The 17,515-nt window shown below is 33.8% G+C and overlaps 1 protein-coding gene across 1 annotated transcript; it reads left to right on the top strand.

The window, feature by feature from the left end:
• Positions 1-646: 646 nt before the first annotated feature.
• Positions 647-17,058, top strand: LOC139876011 (uncharacterized). Its single transcript, XM_071863309.1, has 6 exons — positions 647-773; positions 863-1,011; positions 12,046-12,133; positions 14,475-15,408; positions 15,547-15,976; positions 17,005-17,058. The coding sequence occupies exons 1-6, from the start codon at positions 647-649 to the stop codon at positions 17,056-17,058; spliced, it is 1,782 nt and encodes a 593-aa protein (XP_071719410.1).
• The last annotated feature ends 457 nt before the right edge of the window (positions 17,059-17,515 follow it).

Raw genomic sequence — 17,515 nt, 5'->3', positions numbered from 1 at the left:
TTCGCTCAAAAATAATAGTTCACAAATAAAAAATAAGAAGTTTAAGAAATATTATTATTACACTGTAGTTTTGTTACTTTACAATTTTATCACTTATTTTTATCAATATTTTTGTCTTATATACATACATTAAAGGTACCAACTTTACATCCTTATTGTTATCTATTTTTGAAAGTGGCATATTAATTAGTGAGAGCAAAAAGGATAGTGAACTACTAAATTGAAACAATGAAGTATATTGTTTCTTAATTAAAGGATATCCCACTTAGAGTATGTGCGAAAATGAGGAAAAGTTATTGTTTTTGAATAATTTGTTATTGTCAGACCATTGTTAATGCGGCATCACCCGCCACCATCACGATCATATACGCCGGTTAACGCTACTAACACGGCGTTTTCGGTGACATTTTCTCGTTGTTAGTCATGTGAGCAATGATCAAGGAAAAGTGGCGTTTGGGCCACGTGCTGAGCTGTGATTGGTTGACGTATTTGACTGTTTTTCAAATGCTAACTTTTTTTTTCTTCAAAAACTTGATTATATTTTCTCTATATATAAACACAGCATATAGTCACTTATTTCTACAATTTCTCAACACTCCATTCTTCACATTCCAGTATTTAAAAACTAGTCAAAACTTCATTCATCATGAATCCGTTAAACATTCTTGTTGAGGCTTTTTACGGAGGTCAATTTGATGACGAGGTGAAGGTTTATTTTGGCGCTATAAAACAACGTTCAATATTGATGTGCGGGAGTTTGAGCTCTCGAATTTGTTTGCTTTTCTTAAAACTAATCTCCCTTTCGGCCATAAACAAGTTTGGTATTTCAAAGATGTCAACGTTAAGGCCGATCTTCTTATAGATAACGAAGATTGGTATGCTTTGGTAGGCCGATTCATGAAATGGTCTGAAACTATCAAATTGTATACTGAATTTATTGATGATAGTACTTATGTTGTTTATAGTGAGGATGAAGATGAACCTGGTTCTCCCTACGTCAGTGAGAGATGGGTGTGTGACGATACGATCGAAGATGGAACATATTGATGAATTTAGGATGAATGTAATCCTTCGTTATATTATTGTTATTGTTTCTTATTTTTATGAATTTAGGATGAAATTTTTTAATTATTGTTTTTTATTTTTATGAATTTATATTTAGCATTATGCTTTAAATAATGTTTTGTTTGTAATTTTATTTTATTTACTTATATACTTTTAGTTTAAAATAAATAAATAAACACAAAACTGGTAGCCCTTTTTGACATTTTCTCATTAGGAATGTCAAAGCATTGATATTCACACAATCAGCAATTTAAAAAGTACACTCTCTGACTCCACCTCATAATCACTAGGCTTCACCGTATTTATGGTCTTATAGTTCCTTGTTTAATTTGAACGAGATCCGGATAGGCCGCGTGTTGCGGCGGGGCCTTCCGGGTTGCATATTAATGGTTAACGTAGCGTTATGTATATATAGAAGCGAAACGGCTCACGTGTTAAGCCCTGTTTTAGATGTCGGTGTGTTTAGCGTTTTTTAAAAAGGTGTCCTTTTCGCGTATAGTTAGTTGTGTTGTGTTCATAAAATTATTCCGAGTTGAAAGGTGGTGCATGAAAAATTTAATGCTCGGCGAGCTGGAAGATACGGCCCGAAAAAATTGTGGTGAAGTTTGGTTAAGATTTTTTAATAGAATAATGATTTGACGGTTTCTATTTCTAGAAAAATTGTAGTTTGGACGATAGCTGAAAGGCCGATTTTGTAAATTTAGTTTGGGTTGTGGTTTTGATCATCGTGAAACGACCAAAAGTTGGTACACAGTGGCGGAGCCACCTTATAACCTATGGTGTCACGTGCCACTAGTCTAATAGTTGTTCAAGGGTTGTCCAATGGTTGTCGAGTGAGTGAAATATTTGAAGTTTTAAGATGTGCACCCACTAAAGAAAAATTGGTGCTACCGGAATACCAGCCAACTCATTTGTATAAACTAACTTTAAGCAATTTACAGTTGATGGATTATTTTTTAGTTTATAAATATGTTCGATTATCAAAAAATGAAAGAATAAAAAAAATAGTGTAACTGATGTGCAGAGAAGTTGAGGGAAGATGACTATTGACTAGGCCCACCTGCCCACCGAATTTCAATGTTTATGGGAATGGGAATTTACTGGAATGTGGAGATACCAAAATATCTTCTTTAGTACCTTAATATTAGATGAGTATACAATTTTAAACCCTGAAGTTCTAAAGTTAATAGTTTTAGCCCTCTATATTTAGAAACGACGTAATTAAAATAATTATCAAGTATTCAACTACTAATTTCATTATTTCATTAATATATATATATTTTGGCATTAATTATCAAGTATACAATTTTGGCACCATTTATTTCAGCATATACTCTATCTTCAGCTTTTTTCTCCCAACGTAAACTTTGTACCAAGAGTGCCAAAATTTTGCTAGTCTAATTCATCAAATCTGTCGATTTTAAGAAGACACCACCACTCCTATTTAACTAGATTATAGCTAACGATCAGAACCAGACCAGTCTCGTCGGCGTCGGAGGTCCCACGCGCCGCCAAGAACATCCGCCGTAGGTCGATTTTTCCGGCCAATTTACAAGCTTTTCCGGTCAAATCCCGGCGAGTGAACAATCACAGACCCCATTCCTGGCCCAAGAAGGTTTTTTCGCATAGAATATTACCACCCTTTGCCTCACCGCATTACTCCCGCTGACCGCCACCGCCACCACCACCGCCTGTTACCGAAAATTAAATTTTCCGGCTGGTTACGTTTCTCTCTCTCAATTTATCTTTGTGTTAACTGCTATCTGATTCTTGTCTATTACTAATATCACTGTTTTACTTGCTTTCTTATACTTGTATTTGAAAGGACCCGTTCTAATCCATCCGGACGAAGTCCACATCGATTATAAACGATTCACAACAGTTGATTACATCACGAGGTACTTGACCTCTATATGATACATTTTACAAACATTGCATTCGTTTTCAAAAGAAAAACTTTCATTTCAACGTAAGTTGACAGGCATGCATACCATTTCATAATATATCTAAACTATAAATGACTTAGTAATAATCTTGATAAACTTCAATGACTCGAATGCAACGTCTTTTGAAATATGTCATGAACGACTCCAAATAATATCCTTTAAATGAGTAAATGCACAGCGGAAGATTTCTTTCATACCTGAGAATAAACATGCTTTAAAGTATCAACCAAAAGGTTGGTGAGTTCATTAGTTTAACATAAATAATCATTTCATAATTTTAATAGACCACATGGTTTCATATTTCCATTTCTCGTAAACATACGTCCCATGCATAGAGACAAAAATATCATTCATATGGATTGAACAGCTGGTAACCGACATTCACAATATACATATTAGAATATCCCCATCATTCCGGGATCCTCCTTCGGACATGATATAAATTTCAAAGTACTAAAGTATCCGGTACTTTGGATGGGGCTTGTTGGGCCCGATAGATCTATCTTTAGGATTCGCGTCAATTAGGGTGTCTGTTCCCTAATTCTTAGATTACCAGACTAAAAAGGGGCATATTCGGTTTAATAATCCAGCCATAGAATGTAGTTTTAAGTACTTGTGTCTATTTCGTAAAACATTTATAAAAGCAACGCATGTATTCTCAGCCCAAAAATGTAAAGAGTAAAAGGGAGCAAATGAAACTCATCATATTGTATTTCGTAGTAAAAATACATATAACATCATTGAACAAGTGTAAAGTTGGCCTCGGATTCACGAACCTATATTATTTATATATATATTAACACATGTGATTGTAATTGAACGAATTTATATTATTAGTAATATACTTGTTATTTTAATAAATAATATGTTATATGTTTTAAATATAGTGTTATGTACTAATTGTTATTTGGTAAAATACTACTAATACTAATAATTAAAAAGTTGTAGTTTCTTTATAATGATAATAATAATGATATCAATAATGTCAATTCAAATAAAAATAATAATGATAGTTATAATAATAAAAATGATAATTTTTATAAAAAAAATGATATGATAATTATAATAATGATAATAATAATAATAATAATAATAATAATAATAATAATAATAATAATAATAATAATAATAATAATAATAATAATAATAATAATTAACAATAACAATAATAATAATAACAATAATAATAATAATAATAAAAATAATAATTAAATTGCTACCTTTAAGAAATCAGCAAAAAGATTGCCCAGACCAGGGCTCGAACACTTGACCTCTCGTATACACATCAACACCCCAAACCATCGGACCATTCATGCTTTTCTGGTTAAATCTCAAACCCGTAAGTATTTAAACCGTAATATTTATTTTATCCTTGTTTCAGTCCAACCCAAAAACAGCTATATGGACTACGACCCAACAGGCCCATTCCGAAATTATCAATCAGTCCAACAGCACAAATTAATACTACGTAGTTCGGTTTTTTTTTTTTTTTTTTTTTTAAACCGACACCATGAGATAGTGGAGTGCAGTCGACAAAAAAAAAATCACTCATAATCACATCATCATTCTTTATTCATCTTATTATCATCTCAACTATAATAATCATTATCATTATTTTCTTTATTTACTTACTCGGTTCCACCTTCATCATCACTCTTTAATGTAACATAATTTTTGGAAGCAGGAAATAGTGGCAGTCGAAAAGAAACAGAAATATTTAAACCGCAGCAGTGGTTTCAGCGTAACAGGATCAAAACAGGAGTGTGCAGCAGGTTCACGTAATTCTTTTTCTTTATCGTAGCTGGAACAATAGCAGAAGCAAGTGGAGGTTTAGGTTTGTTTGATGGCCGTAGCAGTAGTCTATTTTTGATCAGGACATATAGCAGTTTCATACAGTAGCAGCGATAAGGGAAAAAAATTAATAATTTGGAAGAGAGAGATGGTAGGATGGTGATGATTTGTTGTTGTGCTTTCTCGTGGGTTACCTCATAAACGTTCACGTCGAGTAGCACTGTTATGAATATGAAAGGTTTAGTGATCGGTTGTGATAGTTTATGGTGAGTAATGATGTTACGATTAAGAAGAAGATGGTGGTTTAGGTTCTCAAATGATGGAGGTGGTGATAGGGTATCGGTGGTGATGAATGGTTGTGATGGGTCTTAAATGGTGGTTCAAATGGGTGGCGGTTTACTGGGTGTTTGTTCGTAGGAAGAAAAAGAAGATCGGAAACATAACTGTACAGCATATTGGTGTTCGATGATGTAGGTGGTGATCTTGATGGTGGTGTCTCGATGTAGAGGTGTTAAGTTTTATGGTTTATGTATAAGTCTGCATATATATGTATATGTAAGAGATGATGGGTTTCAAATGTTAATGTTATGTAAATGTAAATGTATATACATATATTATTAGATTGTGATAGTTGGTGGTGACTAGAAACAGAAAAATATGCAACGATAGTGGATTCGGTGGTGTTGATGATTAGATAGGAAACAGAAATTAGTACAAGTGGTGTGGGGTTTTAGTTTAAAGTAATTGGAGCTAGAATGAATTGATCAAGTGGATTTTAATAATTGGAGCATACAGCAAGAAAAGAATTCGTGCAAATTGGTTTTCCAATGTGGTACATATATAATATAATATATAAGTGATAAGTGATGAAGGACAACTGGATTCGGTTAGATGTATATATCACATAGTAATCACTAATAATAATAATAATAAAATATGAGTAATCAATTATCAATCAATGCAGGAAATGAATTGAAAAAGGAAAACATGGTGATTTGATTAATTGAAATGAAGTGGGGTTCGTAATATATTATTGTGTTTCATTCTCGCAGTATGCATATGTATATTTATTTTAAGTAAAGTAATAATAATTGATAATATTAATAAAATAATATATACTTATAATCATAATCATTCAATATGAAATGAAATGAAACAGAACGTACAGTAAGGGCATTTCACATTATCAACCGATACTCTTCACGGGGTGTTATCTCGGACTCTGTTGTTAATCAGTGGCGGATAAGAGATTTCAGAAAAAAAATCCATAGCTTTATTTATTCTAATCATTTGTATAGTTTTAGTCATTAAACTGTTAAATAAAATTTAAGTCACTATCCGCGCTCGATCTTGGGTAAAATATAAAAAGTGCTGAAATTTATTATTTAGTTTCTAAATATATTTTTAATAGGCCTATAACTTATATAACTCATTTTCGTATCACCGTTTATTTAAAATTACATAAGTTTGAATTTAACTTACTTAATATCAATCGGAATATCAAACGAGTATTACAATCATTTAATATTTATTTTTAATATACTTTATTTATATATATAGATATATTTTAAATAATAATTATTATAATATCCTATTTTTATTTTATTAATTTTTAATAACAACAACATACAATATTTAAAATTATATTTCTAATTATTATTTATATATATATATATATATATATATATATATATACACATATCAACTTACAATTAATTGTTCGTGAATCGTCGGAACTGGTCGAAGGTCAAATGATTTCATGAAACAGTTCAAAAATTTTGAGACTCGGTTTAATAGACTTTGCTTATCGTGTCAAAACTATATAAAGATTAAGTTTAAATTTGGTCGGAAATTTCCGGGTCGTCACAGTACCTACCCGTTAAAGAAATTTCGTCCCGAAATTTGATAGAGATGGTCATGGCTGACAATAAGTATGTTTTTATGATGATTATGAGTTGATAAATAGAGTCTTATCAACATTGAGTAATGTTGATAAAATAATTCGATTACTCGAAACGTACGAGTGAAGCTATCACAAAAGATTGAGATAGAAATTTAACTTTTGACATAATCACGGTGGATTTCCGGAATTCAAGGGATTTAGAGAAAATCTTTGTAATAAGATTTGATTCTTCGATAATTAAAGAAATTAAAATTTTCTTTTCTTAAATGCAATAATATGTCTCGATTGTTCGATCAAATTACCAGAAGTCACGAGAAAAGATAGAACTATCAGGAAGATACGTTATTGATATGTTTAGAGATTAGATAGAATGTAAGAGTCGTGTAATATGGCACATGATGACGGTATAGTCTGTGAATCATCACGTTCCATTAGAAACTCAGCATGACTTACTGTAATATAATCACGTTGATCAAGTGTCATTATATTATACTAACTCATGCTTCAGTTCCCAACACTACTTCAATGTCATTCATATTTTAAACTTGAAGGTTTACAGAATATAGAAACTAAACAGTTTCCTTTATGGTGTAATACAGATGATGTGAAAAGATAACTGATTTCAGATAAGGATAGCTATGAAAATATCTTCAAAAATATCGAAGATATTTATGACGATATTTTGGGATTTCTACGATCATAGGTTGATGAAGAAAATCCTTTCGCAAGGATTTAGAATAAATAAGGAGCAAGATATTCGTTGAAGGTTTCATCAGTTCCAGAATTACCTGGATTCTTTGAATATATGGTATGGTCCTTGTATTTGTCCTTGGTCTCCTTCGTGGTTAGCTCAATCCGTTTTCCAGTTTCAACTTTTCTGAGCTTTTCCAACATACTATTATTTATCATCAACTTCCGATGATTAAGATCGTTTACGGTTGTCTACGGTTTCTACTGCTTCATTCAGCTTTTTCGACATTCAGAGTATTGATTTGTAGACTGAGTGCTTTTCAGAATTTCAGATGAAAGGTCATAATTCTAAGAGATGAATGTTATACATATAACTGTTGATGTAGACATGCTGTGAGTTTTCAAAGTACTGATTGCTGATTCCAGGTAATTGGTATGTCAGTTCTCGTTACAAGATGCGGATGAGTACATGATGAGACTTCAATAGATAAATATAGTGATTTGTCGGAGAGATTTAAACCAAGGAGCGACGAGATTGCTGGTACATCTGCTGGTAATATGGTGGAATATAAAAGGTTTTTCGGTAACAATAAAAAGCACGCATATATAACAAAGTTATAATAAGATTGTTTCGAACGAAAAGTCGAAGTTGACTTGCTGGAGCTGTGATAAAATTTGCTACTTTGAAAGGAATCACCAAGTTATTTTGGGTAATAATAACACTAAAAGAATTAGCACAGATACGTGTTAAACGTTTAGTCAGGTTCCGAGTGTTTTCAGTGTACAATTATATGACCAATCTTTTCTCCCGTAGATGAAGTGTGGTTGGTTCATTCTCTCGATTGAGGTGTTTTTCAAGAATCATGAAATGTTTGAACCCAGTTTGGAATCGTCAAGATAAAAATGAGGTTTAAGATGAGATCAAGTGGCAAACTTGAAGAATTGTTTAGTTTCATATATTATAATCGATATTTTAATTCATTTTAATTGTCCAATGTTATTAGTCCACAGTCGATAGTCCACAGTTGACAGTCCAATAATTCATATATAGTTTAATATATAATATTCGAATTAATTAATACGTATCGTGACCCGTGTACATGTCTCAGACTCGATCACAACTCAAACTATATATATTATTGTAGAATCAACCTCAACCCTTTATAGCTAACTCCCGCGTTACTGCATATAGAGTGTCTATGGTGATTCCAAATAATATATACAGATGCGTCGATATGATATGTCAAAACCTTGTATACGTGTCCCGATATTTAAAGTGCGTAAAAATAAATAACAGAAATTAAATGACGATAAATAAAATTGCGAGAGTATAAATTGCGATAAATAAATTGCGATAAAATAAAATGTGATGCAGAATTAACAGTTAGCTAGGAACAGTTAGCTAGGAGTTTGTTAGCGTGGTTTCTTAACAAAATTTCATATTGTTAATTAGTCTGTTTCTAATCAATTTTTATTGTGTCCATTATTTCTTCATTATGCCACTTGTTGGATTCTGATAGGTCAAAATCCAAATTTAAAATTGAACGAAAATGGTTATTCTGCAGTGAACGGATACGTATATCGGTGGTTGTAAATAAGATAGTAAACGACTGTTGAATCAGATTCAAAGAATGTACGGTGTAATTTATTAATGTGAAATCTAAATATTCCTCGGGTATTACCTACCCGTTAAAATATTTTCACCATTAACACTTTGTACAAAAGAATTATTTTTAATTACAATCTTTATGAAAATATACTTACATATATATATTTTCTTCAGATGTAATTATGGATTTAATGAGATAATATGATATTAATCTCATTTGATTTAACGTCCGAACTATAATACATAATCTCTAAAACATTAGAGATTACATAATCGCCATGAAGAACGAAGATAATTGATGTAGAACGATACGTAGAACGATGTTTATGCACGAGGTATAGGATGAGATGTTGAGTCATGGATTGTTGATGATATTGATGTTGCTGGTGCTGTTGCTGAAGCTGGTACGTTTTGCACCATATGTTCCAAAGCTACAACTCGAACGCGAAGCTCGTTGACTCATTTCTCCGGAACGATTTTTTTTTTTTGATAGAAACGACCGGATGAATAAAGTTTAGAATTTAAGATAGTATTTAATCGTGACAAAATACTTTAGAACTGAGAGAGAAAATGGTGTTTCGAATAGGTTCGTCAGTAAATGCTTCAGGATCATCGCCAAGAGGTGAATTCGGTCGATGAAAAGGATCACCTGATTCTTGTCTCCAATGATTAAGTAGACTACGAACCCATCAGATGAATTGGGGATGGCTGACGGATTAATTCATTCTGGTGACACCGCTTTCGAAGCTTAGGTGAATATCCATGTCAGAATAGCTATCGGAACCTGAGGGACTCGAACTGGTTGAGGGATTCATCTTGTACGATCAGATGAAGTATTTTCGATAAGAAATAGATTATAGGATGTAGATTAGTCCCCTGCAATACATAATTTACATATGTATAAATAATACTAAAATCCCATAAGTTACGGAGGAATCTACGAAATATGTTAGGCAAAGTCTACAGTAGCAGATACGCTAAGATATGAATTAGCAGATATGCTAAGATATGAATTTTGTCTACACACTATTCATGCAATCAATGCAGTAAGATGTGTCTAGACTAAGAATGATACACAAGTGATTCCCTAAGAATGATAAGCAGATAATTTTCGACACGAAATGATAAGCAAAACTTTTTACATGCAGACACGGTCGAAGTCCAGACTTACTACTGCATCCTAACGACTATCAACTAGACACACTAATACAAAACCTGGTTCGCTAAGACCACCGCTCTGATACCAACTGAAAGGACCCGTTCTAATCCATCCGGACGAAGTCCACATCGATTATAAACGATTCACAACAGTTGATTACATCACGAGGTACTTGACCTCTATATGATACATTTTACAAACATTGCATTCGTTTTCAAAAGACAAACTTTCATTTCAACGTAAGTTGACAGGCATGCATATCATTTCATAATATATCTAAACTATAAATGACTTAGTAATAATCTTGATAAACTTCAATGACTCGAATGCAACGTCTTTTGAAATATGTCATGAACGACTCCAAATAATATCCTTTAAATGAGTAAATGCACAGCGGAAGATTTCTTTCATACCTGAGAATAAACATGCTTTAAAGTGTCAACCAAAATGTTGGTGAGTTCATTAGTTTAACATAAATAATCATTTCATAATTTTAATAGACCACAAGGTTTCATATTTCCATTTTTCGTAAACATACGTCCCATGCATAGAGACAAAAATATCATTCATATGGATTGAACACCTGGTAACCGACATTCACAATATACATATTAGAATATCCCCATCATTCCGGGATCCTCCTTCGGACATGATATAAATTTCGAAGTACTAAAGCATCCGGTACTTTGGATGGGGCTTGTTGGGCCCGATAGATCTATCTTTAGGATTCGCGTCAATTAGGGTGTCTGTTCCCTAATTCTTAGATTACCAGACTAAAAAGGGGCATATTCGGTTTAATAATCCAGCCATAGAATGTAGTTTTAAGTACTTGTGTCTATTTCGTAAAACATTTATAAAAGCAACGCATGTATTCTCAGCCCAAAAATGTAAAGAGTAAAAGGGAGCAAATGAAACTCACCATACTGTATTTCGTAGTAAAAATATATATAACATCATTGAACAAGTGTAAGGTTGGCCTCGGATTCACGAACCTATATTATTTATATATATATTAACACATGTGATTGTAATTGAACGAATTTATATTATTAGTAATATACTTGTTATTTTAATAAATAATATGTTATATGTTTTAAATATAGTGTTATGTACTAATTGTTATTTGGTAAAATACTACTAATACTAATAATTAAAAAGTTGTAGTTTCTTTATAATGATAATAATAATGATATCAATAATGTCAATTCAAATAAAAATAATAATGATAGTTATAATAATAAAAATGATAATTTTTATAAAAAAATGATATGATAATTATAATAATGATAATAATAATAATAATAATAATAATAATAATTAACAATAACAATAATAATAATAATAACAATAATAATAATAATAATAATAATAATAATAATAATAATAATAAAAATAATAATTAAATTGCTACCTTTAAGAAATCAGCAAAAAGATTGCCCAGACCCGGGCTCGAACACTTGACCTCTCGTATACACATCAACACTCCAAACCATCAGACCATTCATGCTTTTCTGGTTAAATCTCAAACCCGTAAGTATCTAAACCGTAATATTTATTTTATCCTTGTTTCAGTCCAACCCAAAAACAGCTATATGGACTACGACCCAACAGGCCCATTCCGAAATTATCAATCAGTCCAACAGCACAAATTAATACTACGTAGTTCGGTTTTTTTTTTTTTTTTTTTTTTTTTTTTTAAACCGACACCATGAGATAGTGGAGTGCAGTCGACAAAAAAAAAATCACTCATAATCACATCATCATTCTTTATTCATCTTATTATCATCTCAACTATAATAATCATTATCATTATTTTCTTTATTTACTTACTCGGTTCCACCTTCATCATCACTCTTTAATGTAACATAATTTTTGGAAGCAGGAAATAGTGGCAGTCGAAAAGAAACAGAAATATTTAAACCGCAGCAGTGGTTTCAGCGTAACAGGATCAAAACAGGAGTGTGCAGCAGGTTCACGTAATTCTTTTTCTTTATCGTAGCTGGAACAATAGCAGAAGCAAGTGGAGGTTTAGGTTTGTTTGATGGCCGTAGCAGTAGTCTATTTTTGATCAGGACATATAGCAGTTTCATACAGTAGCAGCGATAAGGGAAAAAAATTAATAATTTGGAAGAGAGAGATGGTAGGATGGTGATGATTTGTTGTTGTGCTTTCTCGTGGGTTACCTCATAAACGTTCACGTCGAGTAGCACTGTTATGAATATGAAAGGTTTAGTGATCGGTTGTGATAGTTTATGGTGAGTAATGATGTTACGATTAAGAAGAAGATGGTGGTTTAGGTTCTCAAATGATGGAGGTGGTGATAGGGTATCGGTGGTGATGAATGGTTGTGATGGGTCTTAAATGGTGGTTCAAATGGGTGGCGGTTTACTGGGTGTTTGTTCGTAGGAAGAAAAAGAAGATCGGAAACATAACTGTACAGCATATTGGTGTTCGATGATGTAGGTGGTGATCTTGATGGTGGTGTCTCGATGTAGAGGTGTTAAGTTTTATGGTTTATGTATAAGTCTGCATATATATGTATATGTAAGAGATGATGGGTTTCAAATGTTAATGTTATGTAAATGTAAATGTATATACATATATTATTAGATTGTGATAATTGGTGTTGTCTAGAAACAGAAAAATATGCAACGATAGTGTATTCGGTGGTGTTGATGATTAGATAGGAAACAGAAATTAGTACAAGTGGTGTGGGGTTTTAGTTTAAAGTAATTGGAGCTAGAATGAATTGATCAAGTGGATTTTAATAATTGGAGCATACTGCAAGAAAAGAATTCGTGCAAATTGGTTTTCCAATGTGGTACATATATAATATAATATATAAGTGATAAGTGATGAAGGATAACTGGATTCGGTTAGATGTATATATCACATAGTAATCACTAATAATAATAATAATAAAATATTAGTAATCAATTATCAATCAATGCAGGAAATGAATTGAAAAAGGAAAACATGGTGATTTGATTAATTGAAATGAAGTGGGGTTCGTAATATATGATTGTGTTTCATTCTCGCAGTATGCATATGTATATTTATTTTAAGTAAAGTAATAATAATTGATAATATTAATAAAATAATATATACTTATAATCATAATCATTCAATATGAAATGAAATGAAACAGAACGTACAGTAAGGGCATTTCACATTATCAACCGATACTCTTCACGGGGTGTTATCTCGGACTCTGTTGTTAATCAGTGGCGGATAAGAGATTTCAGAAAAAAAATCCATAGCTTTATTTATTCTAATCATTTGTATAGTTTTAGTCATTAAACTGTTAAATAAAATTTAAGTCACTATCCGCGCTCGATCTTGGGTAAAATATAAAAAGTGCTGAAATTTATTATTTAGTTTCTAAATATATTTTTAATAGGCCTATAACTTATATAACTCATTTTCGTATCACCGTTTATTTAAAATTACATAAGTTTGAATTTAACTTACTTAATATCAATCGGAATATCAAACGAGTATTACAATCATTTAATATTTATTTTTAATATACTTTATTTATATATATAGATATATTTTAAATAATAATTATTATAATATCCTATTTTTATTTTATTAATTTTTAATAACAACAACATACAATATTTAAAATTATATTTCTAATTATTATTTATATATATATATATACACATATCAACTTACAATTAATTGTTCGTGAATCGTCGGAACTGGTCGAAGGTCAAATGATTTCATGAAACAGTTCAAAAATTTTGAGACTCGGTTTAATATACTTTGCTTATCGTGTCAAAACTATATAAAGATTAAGTTTAAATTTGGTCGGAAATTTCCGGGTCGTCACAGTATTTATTAGGTGTAAAAGTATAAACGTATTTCTGTCTAGACATATATTGATATATTTATATTTATATAGACTATACTGATATATTTATATTTGTAGTGATACCACTGTTACACTTGCTTTTCCTTTTGAAATCTTTATATTATCCATAGCATACATCTATATTTTATTTTATTTTCTGTTCTTAATATCATAAGTAATAACAAATACTTTTAGCATAGTCATATTTTCTTATTTTTAGTCTCTACTTGGGTCATCTTTTAGTATATAGGTTAATATAGATCTTACGCATACCTATGGTAACTTGAGGTCATGTCCTCCTAGTTTAGTGGTGGGTAGGTCCAGAGGGGTTAGAGGCGGTAGTAGGGTGGCCACCCTTGGTAGGATTAGAGTGGGTAGTTGGAATATAGGAACCTTGACGGGTAAGAGGATTGAGCTCATTGATACCTTTCTTTAGTGTAATGTGGACATAGGGTGTGTTCAAGAGACTAGATGGAAGGGTGAAGGGGCAGTGGATATTAAGGACTATAGGTTGTGGTACTCGGGTTCTAGGATAGCACGGAACGGGGTAGGTATCTTTTTGGGAAATCTACATAAGGATAACGTTGTTGACGTGGGTAGGTTTAGCGATAGGATTATGTCGGTTAGTCTAATTATTAAGGAGGAAACTTTCACGGTCATTAGCGCGTACGCACCTCATGCGGGTTTAAGTGATGCGGAAAAGAAGAGTTTTTGGGAATTGTTAGATGAGGTAGTGAGGGGGTGCCCAGCGGATCATCGACTAATTATAGGGGGTGATCTGAATGGACACATAGGAGTGGAGGCAGAAGGTTACGAGGGAGCCTATGGGGGTTTTGGGTTTGGTCCTAGAAATGAAGAAGGGCGCTCAATCGTTGAGTTTGCCATTGCCCACGAGTTGGTTGTAGCTAACTCTTTTTTCAAGAAGAGGGATGCTCAGTTAGCCACGTTTTATAGCGGGGGCCGTTGCACCCAGATTGACTTTTTGCTCCTTCGTAAAGGGGAACTTAGGACATGTAGGGACTGTAAGGTCCTTCCAGCATATACGTGCTCCTCCCAGCACAGATTGTTGATCATGGACCTAGTTTCCCTGGGAAGAGTTCGTAGGAGGGCTAAGGTTGTGCAACATAGAATCCTTTGGAAGAACCTACATGGAGCGAAGGCAGAGACTTTTAGAACGACTGTGGCCGACAGATTGAGTGTAGAAGGGGATAACGTAGCCCCTGCTAACGTGGACCAGTTATGGAACCGCATGGCGTCCACTATCAGAGAGGTGGCAAAAGAAGCTTTAAGGATGGCATTAGGGACATCGAGAGCCCATAAGAGTAGTAGAGAATCGTGGTGGCTTAGTGACGATGTCCAAACAAAAGTCGCGTTAAAGCAGATGAGGTTTAGGGAGCTCATTACTTTTGGAGAAGGGACACCTGCAGAGAGAACTAGGGTAGAAGAAAGATATAAAGAAGCTAAAAGAGAAGCAAAGAAGGCCGTAGCAATTGCAAAAGACAAAGCTTATGAAGATTTATATAGGAAACTAGACTCTAAAGAGGGAGCCAATGACATATATAGAATAGCTAAAGCTAGGGAGCGAAGAGGCAGGGACTTAGTTAACGTCAAATATATCAAGGATGAAGCGGGTCAAAGTATAGTGAGAGAAGACCTTATTAAGAAAAGATGGGAAGAGTATTTTGCATCCCTTTTTGGTAGGGAAAGAACAGAGTGGAACGGGGAACTCCGCGAGGTTCGTGAATATCAAAACAACTGTTACTGCACGAGGATTAACCAGGAGGAAGTTAGATCAGCCCTACGAAAGATGGGGAGAAACAAAGCAGTAGGACCAGACCAAATCCCGATTGAGGCGTGGAGGTGCCTAGGAGGTGATGGGGTTAGATGGTTGACAAACCTTTTCAACACGACGTTTAGAAGTGCAAAGATGCCTATGGAATGGATGCTCAGTGAGGTCATCCCCATTTACAAGAATAAGGGAGATGCACAAATATGTAGTAATTACAGAGGCATAAAGTTACTTAGTCATACTATGAAGCTTTGGGAGAGAGTGATTGAGACGAGGCTCCGACGCGAGACAAAGGTTTCAGAGAACCAATTCAGTTTCATGCCAGGACGTTCATCGATTGAGGCGATTCACATCGTTAGAAGCCTTATGGAGAAGTATAGGGAAAAACAAAAGAACCTACACATGGCGTTCTTAGACCTGGAAAAGGCTTATGACTGTGTCCCGCGCGAGCTGATTTGGAAGACTCTTAACGCTAGGGGTGTCCCAAGTAGATATATAAGAACTATTAGAGATATGTACGATGGGGCGAAGACTCGCGTACGCACGGCAGTGGGAAACACAGAGTTTTTCCCTGTAGAGGTAGGTTTACATCAGGGATCGGCCCTTCGCCCATATCTTTTCGCTTTGATCCTAGATGAACTAACTAAGAGGATTCAAGATAACATCCCATGGTGCCTAATATTCGGCGACGATATTGTTTTAGTTTCGGATTCCCAGGAGGAGCTTAACAGAAGGCTAGAGCAATGGAGGACTACACTAGAATCAAATGGCCTACGGATTAGCAGACTTAAATCGGAGTACCTTAGATGCGATTTCAAGACGAGCGAAGAAGAACAAGAGGATTTAGTGGATGTCAGAATTGGGGATCAGATTTTACCTCTACAAGAGTCCTTTATATATTTAGGCTCGATGCTTCACAAATCGGGAAGGATAGATGAGAACGTGACGCATCGTATACGAGTAGGATGGTTGAAGTGGAGGGCAGCGAAAAGGGTGTTGTGCGACAAGAAGGTACCCCTTAAATTGAAAGGAAAATTTTTCAAGGTCGCAATCAGACCGGCCATGTTGTACGGCTCAGAGTGTTGGCCAATGACGAAAGCCCAAGAGAGGAGGATGGAGGTGGCAGAAATGAGGATGCTTAGGTGGACGTGTGGCAAGACCATGCTGGATATGATACCAAATGGAGTTTTTAGGGAGAACTTGGAAGTTGGGGACATAACCAACAAGTTGAGGGAAGGACGACGTAGATGGTTCGGGAATGTTATGAGGCGCCTACTTTCAGCCCCGGTTAGGAGATTCGAGACCCTCGTTGTTGGGGGCGTAAGGAGAAGGGGTAGACCCAAACGTAGGTTGGAGGATAGATTGAAGCTTGACATGAAGGAGCTCTTATTGACCGAGGACATGACTTCTGATAGGAATTTGTGGAGGAGTAGAATTAGAATAGATGACTAGGTTCTACATGGTGTTTATTTATCTTATATATTTATATTATATTTCTTGCCTACTTGCTTGTGTGCACTTCGTATATGTCTTTTTTTTTTTTTTCGTGGGACTTTACGTATTGGCTGGACATGTTTTATGGATATATAATATATCTATACTTATTGTAGCATATTCACATGCTTTATTGCACTATATGGTTACATGTTTGTATTATATTATATAGCAATTAATTTATACGTACTTACATATCACATGTTTTTA

The sequence above is a fragment of the Rutidosis leptorrhynchoides genome, chromosome 11, assembly GCF_046630445.1.
Source record: "Rutidosis leptorrhynchoides isolate AG116_Rl617_1_P2 chromosome 11, CSIRO_AGI_Rlap_v1, whole genome shotgun sequence".
NCBI lineage: Eukaryota > Viridiplantae > Streptophyta > Magnoliopsida > Asterales > Asteraceae > Rutidosis > Rutidosis leptorrhynchoides.
Note: the sequence above shows the minus strand (reverse complement) of the source record. Positions and strands in the feature narration are given on the sequence as shown.